The sequence below is a fragment of the Cheilinus undulatus genome, linkage group 1 (assembly GCF_018320785.1).
Source record: "Cheilinus undulatus linkage group 1, ASM1832078v1, whole genome shotgun sequence".
Lineage (NCBI taxonomy): Eukaryota > Metazoa > Chordata > Actinopteri > Labriformes > Labridae > Cheilinus > Cheilinus undulatus.
Window position 1 is genome coordinate 30071598 of NC_054865.1, and position 22921 is coordinate 30094518.

Here is a 22921-nt window from a genome sequence, read left to right on the forward strand (position 1 = left end):
TTCGCCATGTCAGCCTTGGCTCTGTACTGCTCCTGCCTCCAGATGACAATCGTCTAGGCCTGCACCAGGCCCATGCACCATCTTTACTGGAATCTTCCAAGCTGACCCCTCTAAGACCATCCTGAGGCCTGGTCCAACCTTGGTCCTAGGCACCCAAAGAGGGTAATTGTAGTGAGGTAGGCCAAAAAAGACAGCATGATAATGTTGAAGTAGGGATGTTCCAAGCACATAACTTCCAATTTGGTTAAACTGAAAATTTTCAGCAGCAGCACCACTGTCTGTGTTTGCAGATGCTCTAAGAGCATTTGTTTACATCAAGGCATTGGAGCCATAGGGCCCATTAGCCAGGGCTGCAGCCAGTCTATGTTTTGCGCACACCTTTTGGCCAGCATTTTGGACTAGCATGTAAAAAAAAATCAGAGGCCATAGTTCCCTGCCAGAAAACAATGGACTGGGGTGTGAGTCCTTGCCTCAAGTAGAAGAGTTCAAGTATTTCAGGGTCTTGTTCTTAAGTGAGGGTAGAATGGACCATGAGGTTGACAGGCGGATTGGTGTAATGTCAGCAATACCACAGAAGTTGTACTGGATCGTGATTAAGAGGGAGATGAACTGGAGGACCAAGCTCTCAGTTTACCGGTCAATCTTCATTCCAGCCCTCACCTATGGTAATGAACTCTGATGACTGAAAGAATGAGACAGTGAGTTCAAGCGGGTGAACTGAGACTCCTCAGGTGGGTGTCTGGGCTCAGGGTGAGGAAGTCGGACATCTGGATGGGGCTCAAAGTAGAGCTGTTCATTTGCTCTAAAAGGAGCCAGTCGAGGTGGTTAGAGTGTTTGATTAGGATGTCTCTAGGATGCCTCCCTTTGGAGGTCTTCTGTGTGCATCCAGTTGGGAGGAGACCCCAGGTAGACCTAGGAATTATGTATGTCATCTGGCCTGGGAACACCACGGAATCCCCCAGAAAGAGGTAGACCAGGGATAAGCGGAAAAAAATGGATAAGGGATGGCTGGATGGATAGAAAAATATAGTAAGTGTGGTGTTGTTAAACTATTTAAAAGGTCAAACTGGCGCCAAAATGCACGAAATAAATACACTAATTAAGCATTTTACCCATTTGGGAACATTTCTAATGTTCTTCTATGATTGTCTTGCAATATGCATCATAACTTTGTCATCAACAGTGACACATTGCATATCATGTTGCTTCATATTGTATCGTATCATCAGTAATCGTACAATTTCCAGCCCTAATCCTGTCCTAGAAAGATTTCTCATAGACAATCTCACAGCAGTGCTCCATTACCTTGTGCATAATCAGCACTTCATGGCAGGACGTTTATGATTCTTCCATTTATAGGGAAATTTTTAGCTCCTGTGTGACATCACTGCTGGCGGGGGGGCTGCTCCATCTCTGACACTACAGAAGCTGCAGACCTGTGAAGTCCCTATGTCCTCCAAAGGCATCGCTTTTTTATTTTACTCATATTTCACAAGTTATCTGCAAGCTATAAATAGAGCCCCGCACATATTCATTTGGTTTGTTATTGTTTGAGTTTCATTTCCTCCTCAGCTCAGTAAGAAGTCACACAGAGGACACTTCTTCCGGGAAGTGTTGAATACAGCTCAGTGAACTGTACTGCATGGTTTAATGCCTCTTGGAGTGATACTGTTGGGAACAAAATTATAAAATTAGAATCTTTTCTCATGTACCTGTTGCGGTGAATAATCTTTTTAGGAATTCAGGACAAGACAAAAGAATCTAACGTGTACAGAAGGCATGGAGAAACAATTCAAAGCAGGGACAAAATGGGTGAAATCTGTCATTGTTCTCACATTTCAGTAGACTTTGTTTTTTGAATCAAAAAGCAAATTCATAAACCAAAGTATGCTTACGATTTAAAATGTATAGAAACCTCCTGTCAAAAGGGGAATAACCTTAGCTTGACGCTTCACTTTAGAGAGCTGCACTGTGTGACGTGCACTTTCACAGCAGAAGGCTGGTCCAACATTAATCTGTTTCATAATGCTTCAGGGACAGTTAGCTAACTTCTACATGAGACATTGTCCCAGGCATAGAGTCATATAGTCATATTATAACAGAGACGTGTAGAAAAGATCTTAGCTTTGGTCAAATAGTTAGATTATAATGTGACCCATAATCTGATAACATGCAGTGGGAAACAAGTAAACCATTCAAGTTCAGATTATTGTGTGATATTTATTTTAATGTTCTGAGTGTCAGTTCTGTTTTCCTGCATGAGTGTGTGCATGCTAGCTTTGTTGACACGGACTATAATTGCATGCCATTAGAAGAGTATAATGTGCTATTAGCCTGAAGCTTTCAACATGTTATCACGCAGCCACAAATTGTTGAAGTGTCCTTGAGTGAGATGCTTCACCCCCAAACTTCTCTAGTGGGGTTTCCCAGAAGACAGCAGAGGGAACGAGATACAGTATTTGTCATCACTGATAAATTATCACTATTAACAAGAGCTTACTTTAAGTTTTTTTCGTGAGTACAATTTTTAAAATTAAAAAGTTTTTTATACTCATAAATAACAGTGTACTGTTTCCTCCATAGATTATTATAAAGCCTTATTTTGTGGATTTACAAGGGTGCTGAACATATTCTTCCTAGAAAAGAAAATTTGCTGAATGGATACCATTGTTTCTAAACTTGAAGGGGTGTCCAGTTCGGTTTCTTATAGCTTATCACCTGTTCAAAAGATCAGCCAATCATGTTTTGTGTTTTGATATTTCAGCAGGTCTAGTGGCAAATCAACTTCCTTAGTATTGTAGTGTACCGGGACCTCCTACAAGTGGAGTATAATATAATAAAAGGAGCACAAACACCATCCTTATTCAGCCAAAAACATGGTTTGACTTTGTTTGATCTACAGTAAAACAACAAGACTAGGTTAAAACGTAGTATATGGCTGACCGCAACTATCTGGGATGCTTGCTGAAATTCCTGATTTGATTGTGTCTTCTGGCAGAGTGATTTTGTCATGATTGTTAGTAGTTTATTATTTTTAGCCAAAGGCATAGTAAGTGGTTACTGAACTGTAATAAGCTACATGTTGCCCTCTCGCTCTGTCTGGCTCCTTCTGTGTGTGGAGATGAACCCTGAGCAGCGTCATCCCCTCCCCTCCTGCTTTTGCTCTCTGCATCTGATTGGTTAAGCACAGACACATATCGACTCGGCTGACGCTCTCTGTATTCTTTGCTATTATTGCGCGAATGGAAGACAACACTACAAGAACAGGGCAAAAACCTCTCCTCTGCACAAGAAAAGCTGTTGGTGTGGCTCTGTGCTCTGGATTTAAGAAGAGCAGGGATCCAGGTCGGAGTAAATTGCTGCGGTCCTGCTGCGAGGTCCAAGCTAACAGCTAACGATGGACTAAACAAGACAAGCTCACCGCCATGATTGGAAAGCTATGCCAGAACAGACCGGGAGTAGAGAGAGAACATTTTTTTCTGTCACAGAAAGCTTCCAGTGTTGCCCTCTGCGCTTGTTTGGATTTAGACATGTAGTCTAGTTCACTAAGATTCTCTAAGATCACAGTATTAATTTCAATGTCAGATTAAATCATATTGTCCCTTTATTGAATACATATTTTGACTTTTTCCAGCATTAAATATTGCTAAGTTCCATGTACTATTCAAAATTATTTTACGTAATTATTAAATACAATTAAAAAGCCCAGAGATTGATATGAAAAGCTCGAAGTGGACACCGCTTTTTTCCCCATCTATCTGACATTCTGAGTTTTTTTTTTTTTTTTTAATTTCCCAGACAGTTTAAATGTTTTTTTTTTTTTTCATCTCCACCTCCTTGAAGACTTGTTGCAAAGCATCAGTAATACCATCAGTATCATTTAGCTAATCCAATGTCCTCACACTTCAGCTTGTGGATTCATCCATGCCCTTTTTTATCACAGCTGTCATAAATGAGCTCTGATTGCTTCCATTTCCTCTCCAAACACTTCATATTGTCAGATGTTTCCACAGCTTGCATGTTGACACAATATTGTTTACAAACATGGAGGTTTTAGCGGTGGTGGCTTTGTGCCAGTGGTAACACTGTCATGCATAATGACGTTCAGCATGGTGTGCAGATATCCATCACGCACTCACACACATGCGGAGCAGACTGCCGTTTTAGTGGCTGCCCGTCTCCCTCTTGTCAGCTTCCTCTTGTCACTTTTCATCGGGATATAAATAAGGCTGTGACCGGATATTCTCCTCATTGGAGTTGTCTCCTGTTGACGAACCAGTGACTTGGATGAGATTAGTCATCCTGTTAAATCAGATTCAAGGCAGTGCACTAATGACTAAGCTCTGAGGGCTTCCTCTCATCGTGCCTGATGCCTATAACAAAACCGTCTCGACTGGCCGACCCAGTAAACGTTGCTTTTAGCGTGCATGGAGATGAATTTATGAGAGCTGAGGCATTTAATGAGGGGGTTATGGAATTCAAATAATGATGTTGATAATGATCATTTTATTTATATATAAATCTGTCCTAAAGAAAGCTGGCCTTTAGAGAGGTGAAATTATCAGATGAAACAAAGGAGCAAAGACTACTTCTGTTTTACTTTCAATAGCTGAAGGTGTCAAAAGCTCTGCAGGTGTTTATTCATTGCAGGGTGACAGAATTCCTCTCTCTATTTATATTGGCATCTGAGTTTGTTAAGATTTATGGCTACGTCTGCCCATGTGGCATTGTGCTGCAGTTTGAGAGAAACAAAACGATCCGTCAGTAAAATGCTCAGGTGCTGTGAGAGAAGTCAGCCATGTGGCTGCCCCTGTGGGTCCACAGAAGAAGTAAGACGCCTTTCATTTCCACCCAGTAAATCTTTACAAAGTATTTAAATAAGATAAATCAGCTAATCAGCTCCGCACTCACTGACCCGTTACCTATGCCAAGGACTGGTCTTTGGAAGATAAGCAAAGCAGGAAGAATAGATTTAACGGACTATTATTTAGAGCACAATGAAGCTTGCCGGCAAAAATGACAGGTCTTCAACATTGTGAATAAGCTTTGTGTGATATCAATACCCTTGGTGGATTTGCTTAAAAAAGTATTACATAAAAAATGTGTAATCCTGCAGAAACCCAATGGCGCATCTTGGTAGGGAGCAGAGCAAAAGTGCTTTTTGTGATCCGAGCCCTCCAGGCCTGTTCAGACAGATGATGGAAGGGTTTTCCCAGTGGTCCACTCCCAGGCCTACTTCTCATTCTCCATGTGTGCTTCGTCCACCATGACAGCATGCATGAGCATGACATTTTGGTCAAGGCATTTAGAGTGAGAAATCTAACCCCTGCCCGCAGCCTGCTCCCAGAGTCTGCCATCATCCTGGATGATTAAAAATAACACTGAGACATGCATGGATTGATTCAGCTGATAAACTTCATTATTCATCATCACAGTGTAATCATGTCTCGCTCAGGCACTGGAGAATCAAGCATGTGGCAATTAAAATGCTTTATAGGGAAAACAGGATGACTATCAAATAAGCCATTTTAAAGACTGATGGTGTTTTGTTTGACCAAAATCTTCTTTACACACCACTGTGTCTGAGTCCTGGATACTTGAAAATCCCCACAAAGATTTTAACTAAATTACTTAATGACTTATTGAACACAGTAATAAATTATGTAGTCTGAGCTTCCCTGCTGATTTAGTTTGGATTTCACTACAATACAACTGTGTGATAAAATGACATGTCCACTCTCTTCGTAATTATAAAGAACTACCCCCAAAATGCAGCTTGTACAATTACCCTTCATCATCATATGAATAATGCAGAACCAGTTTAAGCAAATGAAGCACATTTTTAATTAATTTCAGTGTATCCCTTTGTGCTCAAATTAAAGAGCATGTGATCTGAGGTTGGCAGACCATGTTTTTTAGGTTCAGTCAGCAGTGAGACATCAGAAAAAAACATATGAGTAAGCCCTTTTTTTGTTTTCTCTTTATGTGTTGAGACGCCATCACACCAAACATTCATCATCATTAGCAGTGTGAGCAGCAAACACCAGATGCCTCTGTATATTGCTACTTTGACTGTGTCTGGGTAGCTAGCGTCAGCACTGTGGGACATATGCATCTATCCTCTCACCTGGATCACGCTTTTCTCACTCCATCTGTTTGAGATGACAAGGCAGCTGCCTGCATCCGCTTGTCTGTCTGAACCTGATGGCTGGCTCACAAGGATGCAAATTAGTTTTTATTTTAGTATGTGACCCTGCATTTGACCCTTGCCATGACCTTAGTATAAGTTTTGTAAATTTCAATGTATCTCTGATCTATCTCTTATTTCATGGACCAGTAGTTAGTATAGAGTCTTGTTTTCTTCATTTCTACAAAAGTCAAAGCACATGCAAGTTGACATGTTCTGTTTTACTCAGGAATAATGTAGGATAAGCTAAGTTGATACTTTTGACATTATTGCAGTTCCAGTATGTATAAAAAGTATTCACCCCCTTGAATTTATTTTATAACTCAATCATGGTCAATATAATTTTCCCTTTTTGAACAAATAATAATAATAATAAAAAAAAAAATCCTTAATGTCACAGTAAAAACAGATTTTTACAAAGACTCCTGTGTCTGGAAGGTCCAGTCACTGGTTAATCAGTATCCCTGGATACCATTACACCATGAAGACAAAAGAACACTCCAAGCAACTCACAGAAAAGGCTATTGAAAAATATAAGTCAGGGGATGGATACAAAAGGAACTGAACATCTCCCAGAGTTCAGTTAAATTCATCATGAAAAAAATAAAAGGAATATGGCACATGTGTAAATCTGCCTAGATCGGGTCATCCTCACAAACTGAGTGACTGTGCAGTAAGGAGATTAGTGAGAGAGGCCACCAAGACACCTATGACTACTCTGAAGAAGTTACAAGCTTCAGCAGCTGAGATGGGAGAGACTCTGCATACAAAAACTGTTCCCCGGGTTCTTCACCAGTCAAAGCTTTATGGTAGAGTGTCAGACTTATTAAAGAAAATTTGTATTAAATCGGACTTGATTTCATCTAAAGGCAGATGGTAGAGTCCATGATCAATCAGAAGAAAGTTCTTTGGTCTGATGAGAACAAAATGGTGCTTTTCAGTCATCAGACAAGATGCTATGTTTTTCAGACACCAAACACTGCACATCACAACAAACACACATCCCAAATGTGAAGCTAGTGGTGGCAGCATCGTGCTGTGGGAATGCTTCTTGGCAGGACATATAAAAATCATAGGCATAAGAAAATCCTTGAGGGTAATCCTATTCAGTCTGAAAGAGAACTATAGCTTGGGAGGTTTTTTGTTTTTTCCAGCAAGATGAAGCAACACAAAAATGGTTTAAAGACAACAAGGAGAATGTTCTGGAGTGGCCAAGTCAAGGCCCAGACCTCAATCCAATAGAGAAGTCGTGGCAAGACTCTACAAGGGCTGTTCACACCTGATCCCTGTGCTACCTGACTGAGATTGATCAGATTTGGAAAGAAGACTGGAGTAAAATTGCAGTATACAGATGTGCATGCCTGATTGAGACCTATCCACAAAGACACAAAGTGCTGTGATGGCAGCCAAATGTTTATCTGAATATTCATGTATGTAGTCACTTATTTTGCATTACATTTTTTTTATTTAATTGACATAACTCTATAGAAATCTGTTTTTCCTTTACAAACAAGAGGGTTTTTTTTTTTTTTTTTTTTTTTTTTTTTGGGTTTTTTTGGGGGGGGGGGGTGAATACATTTAAATGCACTGTGTATAATGCATTACTGTTAATATCAAACAACTTTTATGTTAATTTAAGTTCTATTTGCACAGAGCAACAGAAAAACAAATCAAATGTCCCTTTTCATGGGTGCTTAAGAAATGTTTGTCCGATTTTTCTATATGATGTTGGCTTGTGTGCATGTAGGAGGATAAAAAAATGGCAGAGCAGTTCAAATCATGGCATGTTTGAGGCTTGGAGACATGCACACTTCTTTGAATTTGTGGCATGAATTGGCAAGACTGTGCCCAGGCCAAAAAAAAAACTCTCCAGTGCTGTGTAAACTCAATCTGAAACCTGTTGGAGAACCTTTAAGGGCAACACACTAAAGACCCTAGATCCTGACTGACACTGAGAGCATGATGCTGACACCAGCCAAGCATCTGAGGCTTGATTTATAGTAGGAGGTATTGACAAAAGCAGTTTAAATAGATTTTGTTTTTCCTTTTTGTATTTAAGAACCTTAATTTTTAGAAGGACGTTCGAGTCTTGTTTCATCTTTGAACTTTAAGGTGTGTTTTAGGGACTGATGTTTAAGGTCTGACCTACGTCTAAATATTGGTATTTTTGTAGGCATCTGCTAAAATAAATTTGTAATTAACAGCATTTTAAATATACTGGCAAAAATCCAATTTCTTGCATCGCTAAAAAATACTGTAATCAGAAATGTAGGTAATTTTAGCGGTGAATAATTAAGTAAAAATGCAAGAATAAGAGAAAATTTTAAAATAGTAAACAGGTGGTAAAAATAGAAATGTTCTGGGAGCTAAAACTATGCACATGTTTCACACCAGGAAACTGCATGGGCATTGCTGGTGTGAAAGAGTCTTATTGTTGTTGGTTTGAAAGACCTGCAGCAGCGCTCCCCCTTGTAAGGAGGGTGAAACCGTCCGCTGCTGAAGGGGCTGCTTAGGGCTCTCACCATGGCACGCGGGGGGTGAGACAGGGTTTTTCATGATAGATGTGAGCTTGTCCGACATCCCACCCCTCTCTCCAATCTCCTCTACAGAGTCCAGAGGACAGTCCAGGACAGAAACTGACCCTCCTGACCTTTTTTTTCTCATCTTTCTTTGTGCTCCCTCTCCCCCAGCAGACCACTGAGACCACAGAGTAAATTGTCAGCTTTGCAAGCCAAACCTCAAAAGTCACAGTACTACACCCCATGCAGGGACCTTTTGGGGAGGGAGTATTATAAAGTCTTCAGGACTTTATTTGAACACTCATCGCTGTGGTGGGATAGCATGTGGTACCTCCTGTACCAGAGCCTGGAGAAAGTACCTGCAGTGAAAAACACAGCTTTTTTGTGCTATCTGCAGGGTAGAAGACTTTAGTGATAGTAGTTGTTAGAAGTAACTATAAATCCTAGTTTACTTTAAATTGTCTTGTAAAGGGCCTTTTCCCACACATTGTTCTCCGTCTTAGCCATTTAATTAGTTCCATTCATGAAACTACATCTTAGCTATGACTTGTGGTATCTGACCCATGATTTTAATTAAAAAGGAAGCAGATTTTCATGTGTCCTGTCTTGTGGAAAGGACTAATGAGGGGAGTGAGAGGAACAACAGGGCCTCATATGAATCTGCTGTATTGGGTCTCATCAATCAAATCTTTCTTGTTTATGCTGATGCTAGTGCAGCTGGCCTCACTCTGTGTCACTTTCAAGTAGGAGAAAATGGTCAGCAATCAATCATAATACATGTAACATGCCATGTTGAGGGATAATCTGTGTGTAAACATTGCTTGTATTTCCATTAGTGTTTGTGTAAATACTGAAAATTTGTAGTGAAGCACATGTTTGGCCATTTGGGGCATTTTCACATTAGGTAGTGTGGTTGCTCCTCCCTCTGCACTGCTGCTCTGCCTTCACATTAGAAGCATTGTTCCATGCCTGTGCACACTTGGGTACATACATGGTCTGATACAGTTGGTCGTGATTTACATGTATGATTTGCATGTCTGAATAAAGAAAAGGGAGCAACGCATGCCAACACTGTGTTTATGCGCTGTGTTGACAATAGAGTCATCTACTATGGATATTTTATTATCTTTAGCACACCAACAACAATGTTCTTCCTACTTCTACATCTACCCTGCAGCTCAGAGGTTGAAATGGGCCTATAATGGGTGAAAACAATTTAGATTTGCCTTTACAACTCCACCTGCTGACAAGTACACCAGAATTTTTGCTTGGTGGTATTGTCTCCAGCCAAAATGGCTTGTTGTCCTCAAGAATTTTGGCCATGTTGAAAAACCACCAGACATTTGCCTTAGATATCTATATATAACCAATAACCTGTATTTAACTGTATCAAACGTATAAAACAGAAACACTTTGATACAGCTTTATTTCTTTGCTAAAATGGGACCAGGTACACATTTTTCTTTCCGAACCTGATCCAAGACAGAGACGGTAGAAACCGACCCAGTGGTAAAACCTGAGTAATTTATACTTTTAATAAAGCCCTTTAGACACATGTTACTCATGGCCAGGCCTTGGAAATGACTGACAAAGACAGTCTTTTGCTTGCCTTTGCAGAAGTTGTCTGAAAACATATAGAAAATTGTGATTCTGTTCCTTACACACATGCAGTCAGTTGCACAATATACACTGTTTAACATGTAAACAACAGCACTACGCTTCACATCAGCTCCATTTGCTCTAAATTAGCCCTTTAGCAGCTTACAACAGCCAAATATCATCTTCCACTGAAAACACCAACAAATAGTTGTCATCAATAAGTAGGCATTATCCAAAACTCCACATTATGAATGAAAATTGAGTTTTACCATCAGTTTTCCCATATCAATCCTAATAAACTGATGATCTCAACTGTAACCTCTTCTATGGGTTAATCCAATCATCGTGTTTTTTTTGGAGGACTCGCACAGGAAGACAAAAGCATCCACTGTGGATAGTTCAGTACAGTCCTCCTCTCATCGATGGCTTTTCCCACACTACTGCTGCTCATTAGCCAGGACATCCTGAGCATTAACACAAATCTTCGGGGAACTGAGATGGTGCTCTTGCCATCAGCCCCGATGATCCAGGCCTTTCTCCATGACAGGATTCTGTGTTGAATACTGTTCTGCTTCGTCAGAGAATTTGTCAAAGGTAGATTTACTCTTATATCGTTCAGCTGGTCATTTTGGACGTTTATATTTGTATATGCTGGACATCTGCCTGTGAAAACAGCCAAAGACCTGTAAATGCTGGCTAACTGAAAATCTGAAGTACCCTGTACTTGGGCACACTTGAGTTCACATCTTCCAAACATGGTGCCCAAAGAATGGGGCCTGACACCACTCCTTAAAGAAAACTTGTGTACAGTATACCTGTGTTTACACTGAACCAGACTCTGGGGCCAAGTATACCCAGATCAAGGCCCAGGCCCTTAATGTGAAACCATAATAAATCACAGATAGCACAGAGATCCTGTTGGCTATTTTCTAATTTACAAGAGGTGACAGAAAAAGAAAAAGAGATACAGTCCTTAGACTTCTAATCCTTTAATAATCATCCCACATTTTACCAAACCAATCTTTTGAATTATTTTTTGTAACTGGAAAGTCTGTTCCTGCTCGGCATGATGGGAGTATTTGAATTGATTACAGCTGTGAAAAGAGATAGAGGAATCACCTTCCTCCGGTGACAGTACAGTTTGGGTTACAAACGGCAGATTTGCATGGCATTACCCATGCCTGTTCTTGTAGGCTTTATTCCCCACACAGTGTTTAAGTGCCAGGAGTCTTTTGAGGGCACGTCTACTGCAGGGATGTAGCAGGAGTTATTGTTGAACAGTAATGACACATTCAGGCTGCACCATGAGATACTGAAAGGAATTTATCCTGCTTCAGAAATGCATTGACACTGTAGAGGCTGATAGTATTCAGAGTATTTACAGGTTCAAGGACAAACACACAGAACAGGGTGTGATAGTGCATAAAACACTAAAAGTTATAGATCATTTATTGTTCCATAAGAAGAGTTATATCTGGAAATGTGCAGAGAGAACATATGCACAAACTTGGAAAAAGTTAACTGCAAAATGAACTGTGGAACTTTTACTGTTTATTCTGTGTCCTACCAGCTCCAACAGACCCACCAGTTTTATCACATTTTTCGTGCATTTTATATCATTTTTCTTTTCACCAATCCTTTACCATTCATACATTACTGTAACTTTTGTTGTTTTTTTTTTACTTTTTCTAAACATTGTCTGAATGTCTTCCTCTCATTGTTTGTCATGTCACTGTTTCTCTTATCATGTCTCCTCATGTCTGTAAGGGGGGAGGCAAAGTAAAAGCATATAATATAAATATAATTTTCCCTTTCTTAAAAAATAAAATCTGTGTGTATTTATCCTGTGGCATGTTCAAGTTATGTAATTTAACTGAACTAAAAAAAGGTTTAGGGTTTTCTCTTAGTTTTAAGAATATAGACATTTAAACTCTAACATTATTATATATATCCATGTTCAATTATCACTTAATGTTTGTTTTATTTCTAAAAATATTAAGTGATAATTTTAGTTAAAAAAAAATTGTTGGGGGGGGGGGGGGGTAGGCAAAGCCCGCCCCCACTGTGTCAAAAAAATCCTGGAGGAAACCCTGAATGGATAAGGTACTTGTAAAATGGATATTTGATTGAATAAAGCTCAGTAAATGAAAGGATGGGTTGATAATTTTTCACAGGAAATAAACAGTTATTGTAGAGTAAATGAAAAAAATGAAGACACACATGGACAGTTATTGCATAAAGGGGATTGATTAATAGTTATTGCACAGTAAATGAATGCATAAGTTAAAAGAGCTTGTGTCATAAATAAGAGATAGATAATAGTCGTTGCATAGCAGAAGTACAAAGAGAAAAAGACAGTTTTATTCTTTGCTGTTACAAAATAGTCAGTATTATCATGTCAATGTATAAAGTAAATGAAATATTGACACAGTAAAAGTATCAGAGTGAAATCAGACTGCTATCTTGTATGTGTAATGTCTTTGTTGATGTCTCAATTGTGTCATTTAGATTCACATATTTCTAAGCAAGTTTTTTATAGTTCTTAGGCAGCATCTGTTTTAGTAACCTTCCCCTTTACTGTGTTGAAAAAAGATTTAACAAATGAAATATATATCAGGCTCAGTGTGGGAGATAGAAAGGGGTACCTCATGACTTATTCATTGGCCACAGAGTGAATTTAACACTCTAATGTTATGGAATGCCATTACTGCTGCAGCAGGAAATTTGACATCACTCAACATCACATATTAGATAAAATGACTTATTTATTATCTCTGTGTTTAAGAAAATACCGACTCCCTTAAAAGCACGTGGTTATTCATATTTGGCGTGCTGCTGTGAACAGAAGTGTGGAAAATTAGGGGATCTTGTGGGCTGACCGAGAAAAGGTGCAGCTGGGCGAATGATTCAACTTAGGTGATGTGAAAGTGCCTGGGGCTAAACATTTTGAACAGGAGCCCAAAGAAAAGGGAAGAGACTGAGTGGGAGAGAGGCACATGGAGTTTCGGAGTGAATGTTTGCGTGAGTGGGGTTGTCTCCGTCTACTCTCAGAGAGCCTGGCTGCGCTCCTCGCTTGGGCACATTTTTCTGGGCTTACCTCTGGCTTCATGCTAGCCTGATGATGGAGCTAAATTGATGTGATTTGATGGTGCACCCACACTGTCCTGCAGACGCCACCGAGGTCCCTGCCAGCCTCGTTCTTGACACGCACTCGGAAGAAAAACATAAACACTTGCATTCAGATAGACAGAGAAAATAAACACACCCAGTGCTGTAAGATTAAAATTTAGGTGGCAAATATGTTTATTCCCTCACCTTCGTCCCCATCATCATCTGCTAATGAACAACAAAGCAAAGATGGAATATACCCTCTCAGTCACAAGCCCTTAAAAGGCGCAGAGTGGATTTTAATAAGGAGTGGAGTGGTTAGCGGTGCACACCCTGGTCTTCAATGGGATTAAGAGGCTTTGAATGGTTGAGGCCATTAAAATCTACACCAGCCCACAAGTCCTGGAGCGCCTTATGGGTGTATTTATCATTAGGATTAACGAACCCAGCCTGTGAATGCTCTCACCCCGGGAGCTCAGGCACTTCTACCCATGTACAATTATTGTGTTTGGCTGAGTGGCTGGCGATAAGAGCAAATCAGCAGGTAAAGCCTTGGTCCCCAGTCTGTAGCTGTTCCCTTGTGGACTGTTCACAGAACAGCAACATCTGCATCTATAAGCTTATCTGTCTTCACTGTAAAGAGCTGAGGTTTACACTGTTGTCTAATTCCTAAACCTTGTGCATGATGTGATCAAAAAATAGATCCAAAAGTCACGTCCCTTGAGGCTGTGTGTGTGCTTTGCAATCTAGAATGATTTCAGGGATTTGACCATCAGCATGTTCAGCCTTTCCCTAACCTGTTATTTCCTTTTTCTCACCCCTCAGATCTTCCACATGACTTATGATCTTGCCAGCGCCATGGTGAGGATAGTCAACCTGATCGGCATGATGCTGCTGCTGTGTCACTGGGACGGCTGCCTGCAGTTCCTGGTGCCCATGTTGCAGGACTTTCCCGCCGACTGCTGGGTGTCCAAAAATAAGATGGTGGTAAGTGCTCCTCCTGCACGGAGTCATCCTGCCTGTTCGAATCAGATTATACCCCGTCTTATCTCATCCATCAGCTTCAGTAATTACTGAACTAAAACCCTTAAGTATCCTAGGAAAGCTTGCTCTGCATATCGGTCATTTTTAAGCCCCAAATCAAACATATTTATCTTCTACATTCATTCAATTTATTTTTATTTATTCCAATCTCAACATCTACCCTTAGAGTGAAAGGAGAGAGACACTAAGGTCATGTAGGAAACATTGATTTTGTTAGGACTGATGCCCCCTTATTCATTACAGGCTGATTATTGACAGTTTCATGCTGTGCATTAATTTTGCTGCACTGTTAAAACAGCTGCTTAAATGGCATCTCTGTTATACAGTCTTTGTCATTTGCTTACAGAAGCAGAGTGTGTTGCATCTTATGTGCGAGTCTGAATCACTGCACCTGATGACCTCATGTTAACCTAGCGTGTTATAAAGGATTATAGCTCGAAGGGCACCTGAGTTATTGTCAGGTTTTGTAGTTTGGCCTTCAATAGGATTGATTTAACATCAGTGAACAGTCCTTTCTGTCGTAAAACTACTAATAAATCAACATGTATTGAATCCTTAAGGGGAAGCAGCCAAAGAGAGTTGTTCCCTAACCAATGAACATATTGATGCAAATGTCAATAGGGTTGTATTTGGGCTTTGTGCAGTCGATTCTAATTTCAGTGAAAACTGTCTACATGTTGTAATGTAAGCACTAGATTGAAAAGAATTTATGGCAACATTTGAAACAGCCTGTTTCCTAATTCAACAGACGTAACTGTTTATTATCCTCATAAAGATTAAAGTTATTTTTTTGTCACAAGGTTATTTGATGATAATTGAATATGTAAAATCCTGATGCTCTTTTAGTACATATTTTTTTAATGTAAAAAGCCACATCTTACCAGTGCAACCTGCATACCAGCATAAAATGCAGAGATGTGCTGTCATGACTGCAAGTGCAGCTGCCACCATCACCTACTGCATGCAGCCTGATGCTATTGAAAAGATTAGATTAAATCGCAATATGGACTGCTGCAATTTTCAAATCGCAGAAGTTGCAATATTTCTTTAACTGTGTCAATATAATGTCAAAATATCAGCTTAATACATTTTTGGCAACCGCAGAGATTTTATGCACATTAGTCAAAATGAGGGACATAAAAATGATAATGCACTTAAACAGAGCAAATGACATCACATTTGCAATACGAGCAAAAATAGTTAGCTCCTTTTATCTAAAACTGATGAAGCCTAGCGTTACTTTGCGAAAGTCATACCCTAGCTGCGATCAGCTGGTAGCCAGCCTCACCTCACCCACCCCAGCCGCCTCCTTTATAGCTTAAAGCTTGTTGCACCCCCATTTTCAGTTTCATGCTACTACGGATTAATTGCTTTGGAAATAATTTCATTGTTTTCAATACACATGGTCTTATTTATGGAATTATTTATTGCTTGAATTTGTCGAAAAAAACATAAGATTAACCCAAAAATAATCGCATATTAAATCACAATTGCAATATTTGGGAAAAAAATTTCAGATCTCATTAGATTATTTTTGCAAATCATTCAGTCCAGACCAAGCTGGCAGTACCACTTTTTAACAGTTCTTCTAGCCTCTTAGTTCTTGTACTGAACATTGGTAAGGGGTGTTTTTTATTTTCTTTTTCCTGATTTACATAAAGTATCACCTTGCTTTCTTTTATTAGACAAATGTATCAACCATTGATAATCTCGCTGTTAAAAATATTTTTTTGAAAGGCTGTTTTGGTTCACCTATCTTGCAGTCCAGGTATAACCACACAGAAATTATCTTTGTAAAGCAGATGGATTGGCCATATTCCATGCCTTCCTTGTGTAGATTTATCTTCCAAAGCTTCAAGCTGAAACACTGGTTCCTGATCAGAATGGCTAGACCTATCAGTGCCATCTGAGGAGAACAAGGCAGTAGCTATGGGCATGGTTAAGGTATACTGCAGCAAGCCTGTGAACAATGGTAGCAGAGGGGATAAGATTGATGCAGCATTATCTGAAGTTTCATCAGAACTGGACAACATTTCTGTATCAAAAGAGCAGAGAACCACACTGAAAACTTTCCTCATTGTCCATCCATTTGTCCATCAGTCGTGATAGCAGCCTAAACAAGTCAACCCATACATCCCTCTCCCCAGGGACACTGTCCAACTCCTTCTTAGGGATCCCAGACCAGACAAGATATAAAATCCTAGAGCATTCTGGATCTTCCCTCCTGGAAATGCCAAGAAAACCTCCAAGGAAGGCATCCTGATCAGATCCCCACACCCTCAACTGGGTCCCTTCAATTTAAAGGAGCAGCAGCTCTACTCCTAGTTCCATCCAAATGTCTCAGCTCCTCCCCCTATCTCTAAGGCTGAGCCCAGCAGCAGCAGAAACTCATTTCAGCCACTTGTATCTGCGATCTCATTCTTTCAGCTCTTACCCAGAGTTCATGACCGTAGGTGAGTGTTGGAACATAGATAAACAAGTAAATCGAAAGCTTTGCCTTTCAATTGAGCTTATTATTCACCACAACAGACCCGCAAAATGCCTGCAGAACTACTGATGCTGGACCAATCCTCCTATCAATCTCACTCTCTCTTTACTCTCATTTGTGAACAGGACGCCAAGATACTAGAGACTTACCGGAAAATGTTGGATTGCTCCCTCCAGGTGGTGGGGGGTTTCTTTGGCCCAAGTGAAGGAGTTCAAATATCTGGAGTCTTGTTCGAGAGTGAGAGTAGAATGGACTTCAGTATCAACAGGCAGATAGGGGCAGCATTGACTTTGTTGCAGATGTTTTACCAGACTCGTGTGGTGAAGAAGGAGCTGAGCTGAAAGTCAAAGCTCTCACTATACTGGTCTATCTTCTATCCAAACCTTACCTTTGGTCATGACCTCTGGGTGATGACTGAAAGAGTAAGATCACGGGTTCAAGCGGTCGAAATGAGATTCCTTAGGAGGGTATCTGAGCTCAGCCTTAGTGACAGGGTGAGGTGCTCAGACATCCAGAGGGAGCTCCAAGTAGAGCCACTGCTTCTTTGCCTCAGAAGGAGCCAGTTGAGGTGGTTAGTGCATCAGATCAGGTTACCTCCTGGTCGCCTCCCTATGGAGGTCTTTCAGGTACGTCCAACTGGGAGGAGACTCCGGGGTAGACTCAGGACTCACAGAAGGGATTATGTATCTTATCTGGCCTGGTAGCGCCTCAGAATCCACCAGGGAGAGCTGGAAAATGTCCCTGGAGAGAGGGATGTCTGGGTTAACTTGCTTGGCCTGCTGCCACCAGATAAGCAGAAGATGGATGGATGGATGAAGGCACAGACATTAATCAATCTTGATTTGTATAGTGCCGATTTATTACAAATGTTTTGTCCAGACACTTTACAAAAAAAGCAGACTTAGGCTGTACCCTATGCTATATTGTTTAAAAAAAAAAAAAAACCTAAATCCACCATGAGCTCAGCCCTTAAAACATTTAGCAAAGTTAGAATGGCAAGATAAAACTTCCCTTTAATGGGTGGACTCAAGTTGAACAGCTGTCTGCCAACGCTTTGTTTTGGTTGCTAGAGGACAGCAGGAGATGCAGAAGAGAAGTACAAACAAACAGAATGACAACAATGAATAAGATCTATGAATGGCTACAATGCCAGTAATACTGGTATGTATGTTACTACTAGCAGGAACAAACATGTATGTTTATAGACTGATCACTGAAGTGCTGACATTAGCACCTATGATGACAATGATAATAGAATGACTGATTTTGGTTATTTTAGCAGTTGAAATTGAGTAGCTTTATTAAAAGAGAGATGAACGATCAAAGCATCATATTTCTAAACAATGAAATAAAAGAGCCCATTCAGTAGAGGTAAATTGTAATTTTATGTAAACCAGCTTTTCCTCAGCGCTGTGATCAGCCCTGCGTGCCAGAGCAGATGTCACATGAGTACTTACATCGCTCAAGGTATGATGTATTTGGTTCATCATGCCTCACTGCCTGCCTGATGTGCTCACTTGTTACATTTAATCATAAGAAACGGCAGATGTTGCAAACCACTGTCCCTTGAGATGTTTGCACTTAAGCTTATTTTAGTTCATTTTCTGTACCTGTCTGTGCCAACAAAGACAGTCAGGTGAGGCAGGCCTGCTCAGGGACAGTGTCTACACTCTCATATTTTTAAATCTCTCTGTCTCTATATTAGCCACATAAATGTGGAACAAGACACTAGATACAGATACGCAGTCAGACTTGGATATCAAGGTTTTATCCAAACCATTTCCCTCTTCTATTTTTATATTTTCACTCCCCTCACTGCCATGAAAGATGCATTTTACCACTAGTTCCATATGCAGAGCCAAGTTGCAAGGGGATTATCTTAAGTTACATAAGCTGGAGCTGTCAGGCAACATAACATAAACTGTGGCTCATCATTAAGATACAGTAGAGTATGCATGGATTAAGATCCGATTTGAAGTCTTACTCTGCAGCAGTGAAAACAAGGATATGATTCCTCTACTAATCTCTTTGTTTTATGCTAACAAACAGTGAAACCTCATGTAAACTGCAGAAAGGTAGGCTTTAATATCTTGCCAAAGACCAGAATAAAATTTGCCATTATTCTTTTTTTTTTTTTTTTTTAATCCCCATTTATCTTTACTCACAAGCATTGAAACCTAAAAATGCACTCTTCCCTGTCGTAAATGTTTTAATACCTCTATGTCAGTGACTCTGGAATATGGGCTCATATGCCAAATGTCTCGTCACAATCTTGTCACAAAATGATTCCTTGCAGTTCTGACTAGATTATATTTAGGCGTTTTCTACTTCTCGAGTCTGTTTCCAAAACTTCCACAGAGGTTTTTAGCGGCTGCCTCCAAGTCAGACAGCCCTTTGTCTCTGAGAGTGCAGGATCTCTGAAGATGAGAGGAAGAGCACTCATAATGGACCAAGTTTAAAATCCCGTGTGAGAGATGCAGCCTCTCATTAACATCAAAATGGACTTTGTTTTGTTCGCACAGTCAACACCGGCTAATTAATTGCATTACGAAGAATAATGGCTCCTACTGTGACAGAATAACAACTATATCTTCCTGAATTAATTCAAGCCTCGGGGGCAGGCACCTCTCCTTTGCAGAGCTTTTCATGTTTGGCTCAGATTACCTGGCAGACACAGAGTTTGTTAGCATTGATTCTGTCACGGCTGGTTTGATTCTGATTACAATCATCAAGAGGCCTTCTTTTACAGTAGCCATCTTATTATCTCAGAGGGGTCATCACTCCTTTCCTTTACAGGAGGGGCACCAATAGAAATCTCTCTCTGCTTTTCTGCCATAGAAATGAGTCTGAAAGCAATTTAGACATTGTCACCCCCAGGAGAGGGTTGATATTGATTTGCCATGAACTACCATTGGGATCTAAAGGAAAGGGGGCAATTTATCTACAAATGAGAAAATTCTCAGAGAAATCACATTTTTCTAAATAGCTGACCTACTTACTGTCATGCATGCCTCCTGTGTCTTACTCTCCAACACACCCCCTTCATTCTCAGGGCTCTGTTTTAGGCTCTTGCCCAAATGTCTGCTTGCTCCAAATGTTTGCATATCTAAAAGTATGTTTTACCCTGCCAGCTGCTCTGTTATTTATCTAAGATAGTCTGAAGTGGACATCTGCCATTAATTCCGTCTTTAATAATTGGAAGTGTGCGTGCCTGTGTGTGAGCTGTCAGGCTGCTCATTGACCTTTAATGCGCCATCAACACTCTCATGGAAGAGAGAAGGAGAACGGCCGAGCAAGACGGAGAGATAAAGTGTTCCAATGTCCTCACCCTAACCCACCCCGTCTCCTCTGTTTTCATCCAGAACGACACGTGGGGACAGCAGTACTCCTACGCACTCTTCAAAGCTATGAGCCACATGCTGTGTATTGGCTATGGCATGTACCCCCCGGTGGGCATGACAGACGTGTGGCTGACCATCCTCAGCATGATTGTGGGTGCTACCTGCTACGCCATGTTTGTTGGCCACGCCACCGCTTTAATCCAATCCCTGGACTCATCTCGACGGCAATACCAGGAGAAGGTGAGTGAAGATGACATGTTGCTGACAGCTGTGTGCACTTGTTTTTTTTTTTTCTTCTGAAGAGAGGACAGTAGTGGTGAGGTAGGATGCCAGCTCATCCTCAGTTGTGAGATTTCTTTTTATTTTAGCATTTTCTACTGTAGTAAATTTCACAGTTGCATTACTTGTGTGTTTTTGCAGCCATCAAAATGCCAAGTGTATGGAGAGAATTAAGTGTACTTTGATCCAAAATACTCAAATTTATACTGCCCTTGTTCAGTGTATAAGAGATAGATTAAATCTATTTTTTCTGATTTATAGAGTTACTAAATCCAGGAGTTTCAGCTGAGCAGAATCTACCCTGGGATTTCAACAAGTCTCTCTAGAATGTCAGACATAAAGGCCCTAGGACAGGGATGTCAAAACTTTTTCCACTGAAGACCACATGCAGAAAAATATCAGGATGGTGGGGATTCTTGTTGATGATAAAGTTAGAAAAACCTAGCTGATGTAGGTGAAGTTATGCTAGGTGATTTGGTATGCTGAAATGACCAGTTAATGGCTGAAAAGGCCAGCAGCCGATCGTTTAAGTATTTTCTGGTAGGCGAGTTAGATTTTAGGGGCCCTAGACCCCCTGGAATGCCATTGGTACTGCTAATTGCTGCCATAAGTCATCAGGACATTACAAATAAAGATACTGTTACTGTAAGAGTTACCAGTATGGTAACTATTATTTAGTTCTCTCAATTTAGTCACAAAAAAAAACCCAACGTCAACAAATTATCAGCATCCAAATGCAGCGATTTCCCCCTGGCCATAGTTTGGACACCCTGGCCTCATAGGAAGGGGGATATGACACACCCACTACATTCTTTCTGCTGTCCCTTACCTGCCACAACATACTTCAGTCAGTGATACTTTTCATTTTTAATTGGCTATAATGTCATAACCATTTTTGCAAGACTTATCATAAGCTTCCTCAGTGTGAAACAAAGATATATGGTCAAGTAGAAGACACAGTTTTGTATGTTATTGACCGTGTTCTAAGAAAAGCATGGTTTATTTTTGATCCAAGTCACAGCACTACATTACCAACAATCCTAGAGTGCTAGAGTGTCACAGTGAGGTCTCTTATTGGTTGATTCCATATTTATGTGTGAAACTCCAACATTTTGTCAATTTCTGCCACTACTAGTGAATTTAACAGTTCTACAAAAGGAGGTTTAAATGTTCATAGAACATATATACTGTCAGGAAGAACATATGTTTGCATATTATCAACCTTGTTTGAAGAAAGGCATGGTTTATGTGCAATCCCAGGCAACAGCAATCTTCCTGTTAAAACTTTTTATCTCTAAAATTTCAACCATAGGAACTAAGAAATGAAAATAAATAAAGGGAACTAAGAAATGAAGCATGTCTCCAGTGCATTTTTAGCCAATTCAATGTTAATTTAAATTTTTAAGAGCTCATCTTTAGACAGCATCACACACCAAAAGTCTTTTTATTTAAAGAGAAAGTTAGGATGTTTGAGTTCTAGACAGGTGGCAGTTATGGATGTTATAGTCCTCCAAGCATGCAGCCTGGGTTTGGGTCCAATCCTTGGCTCTTTGGTCTCCTTCTTGCCCCTGGTTGTGACTCTGTCCACTGTCTCCCACTGCGGTATAGGCAAAAAAAAGGCCCAAAAATATTCTTTTTAAAAAAGTTGGGCTATTCTGAGATGGGAGTCGACATCTTCTCAGCTCTCATGAGCCCACTTTCTTTGCTTTGGCTGACTGGGATTTCGCTGAAACCATCCCCACAGAGACAGGAACCCCAGCCTCCCCTGTTCAGTGAAAGGAAAGCCCAGACAGCTGGCTGTGAAGGCCAAGCCGTGCTCTTCAGTGCCATGCCCTCTGTGGGCCCAGCGTGGGCGATAATGAGCCGAGCTGCCAGGCTGTAGCTTTGCCCAACATTTTTGGAGAGGAGTAGATGGGAAAGGAGAATGACCTCCAGAGGTTGGAGACTCCAGAGACCTCACCCGAATGAGTGGATGAGAGTGGGAGTGAAACAGAGCAGGCATGTGGAGACACAGATTTACTGATGTAATGGGTATGTGTTGCTACATCTTCAAAGAGGGAAAAAGCTCACTAGATAAATGAACGCCTCACAAATCTAAGGGTGGGAAACAAAGAGGCAATATCTCCAAATTCTCCCTTGCTAAAAAGGTGAAAATCCCAAAAATAAATCACATAACATGACTAATACTGTTGTTCTGCAGAGGGGTGAAAACCATCTCCCAGTCCTGCACACCCCACCCGTCTGCTGCTCTGCTTTTCAGATGTCTGGCTGCCAAGTAGACTGAACAGCTGGCCTGTCTCAGCACCAGTCAGCATGTGCTACCAGAGCCATTTGCTGCTGCTTCTGGGATCACCCC

General features: G+C 40.6%; 1 protein-coding gene across 1 annotated transcript in view; it reads left to right on the forward strand.

Annotated features, from left to right (window-relative positions):
- The window catches only part of hcn4 (hyperpolarization activated cyclic nucleotide-gated potassium channel 4), a 103110-nt gene that overhangs the window by 37376 nt on the left and 42813 nt on the right, over nucleotides 1-22921 (forward strand). The window contains exons 3-4 of the mRNA XM_041787009.1: nucleotides 14239-14400; nucleotides 20308-20526. Of these exons, the coding sequence (XP_041642943.1) occupies nucleotides 14239-14400; nucleotides 20308-20526 (381 nt within the window). The remainder of the gene's footprint in view (nucleotides 1-14238; nucleotides 14401-20307; nucleotides 20527-22921) is intronic.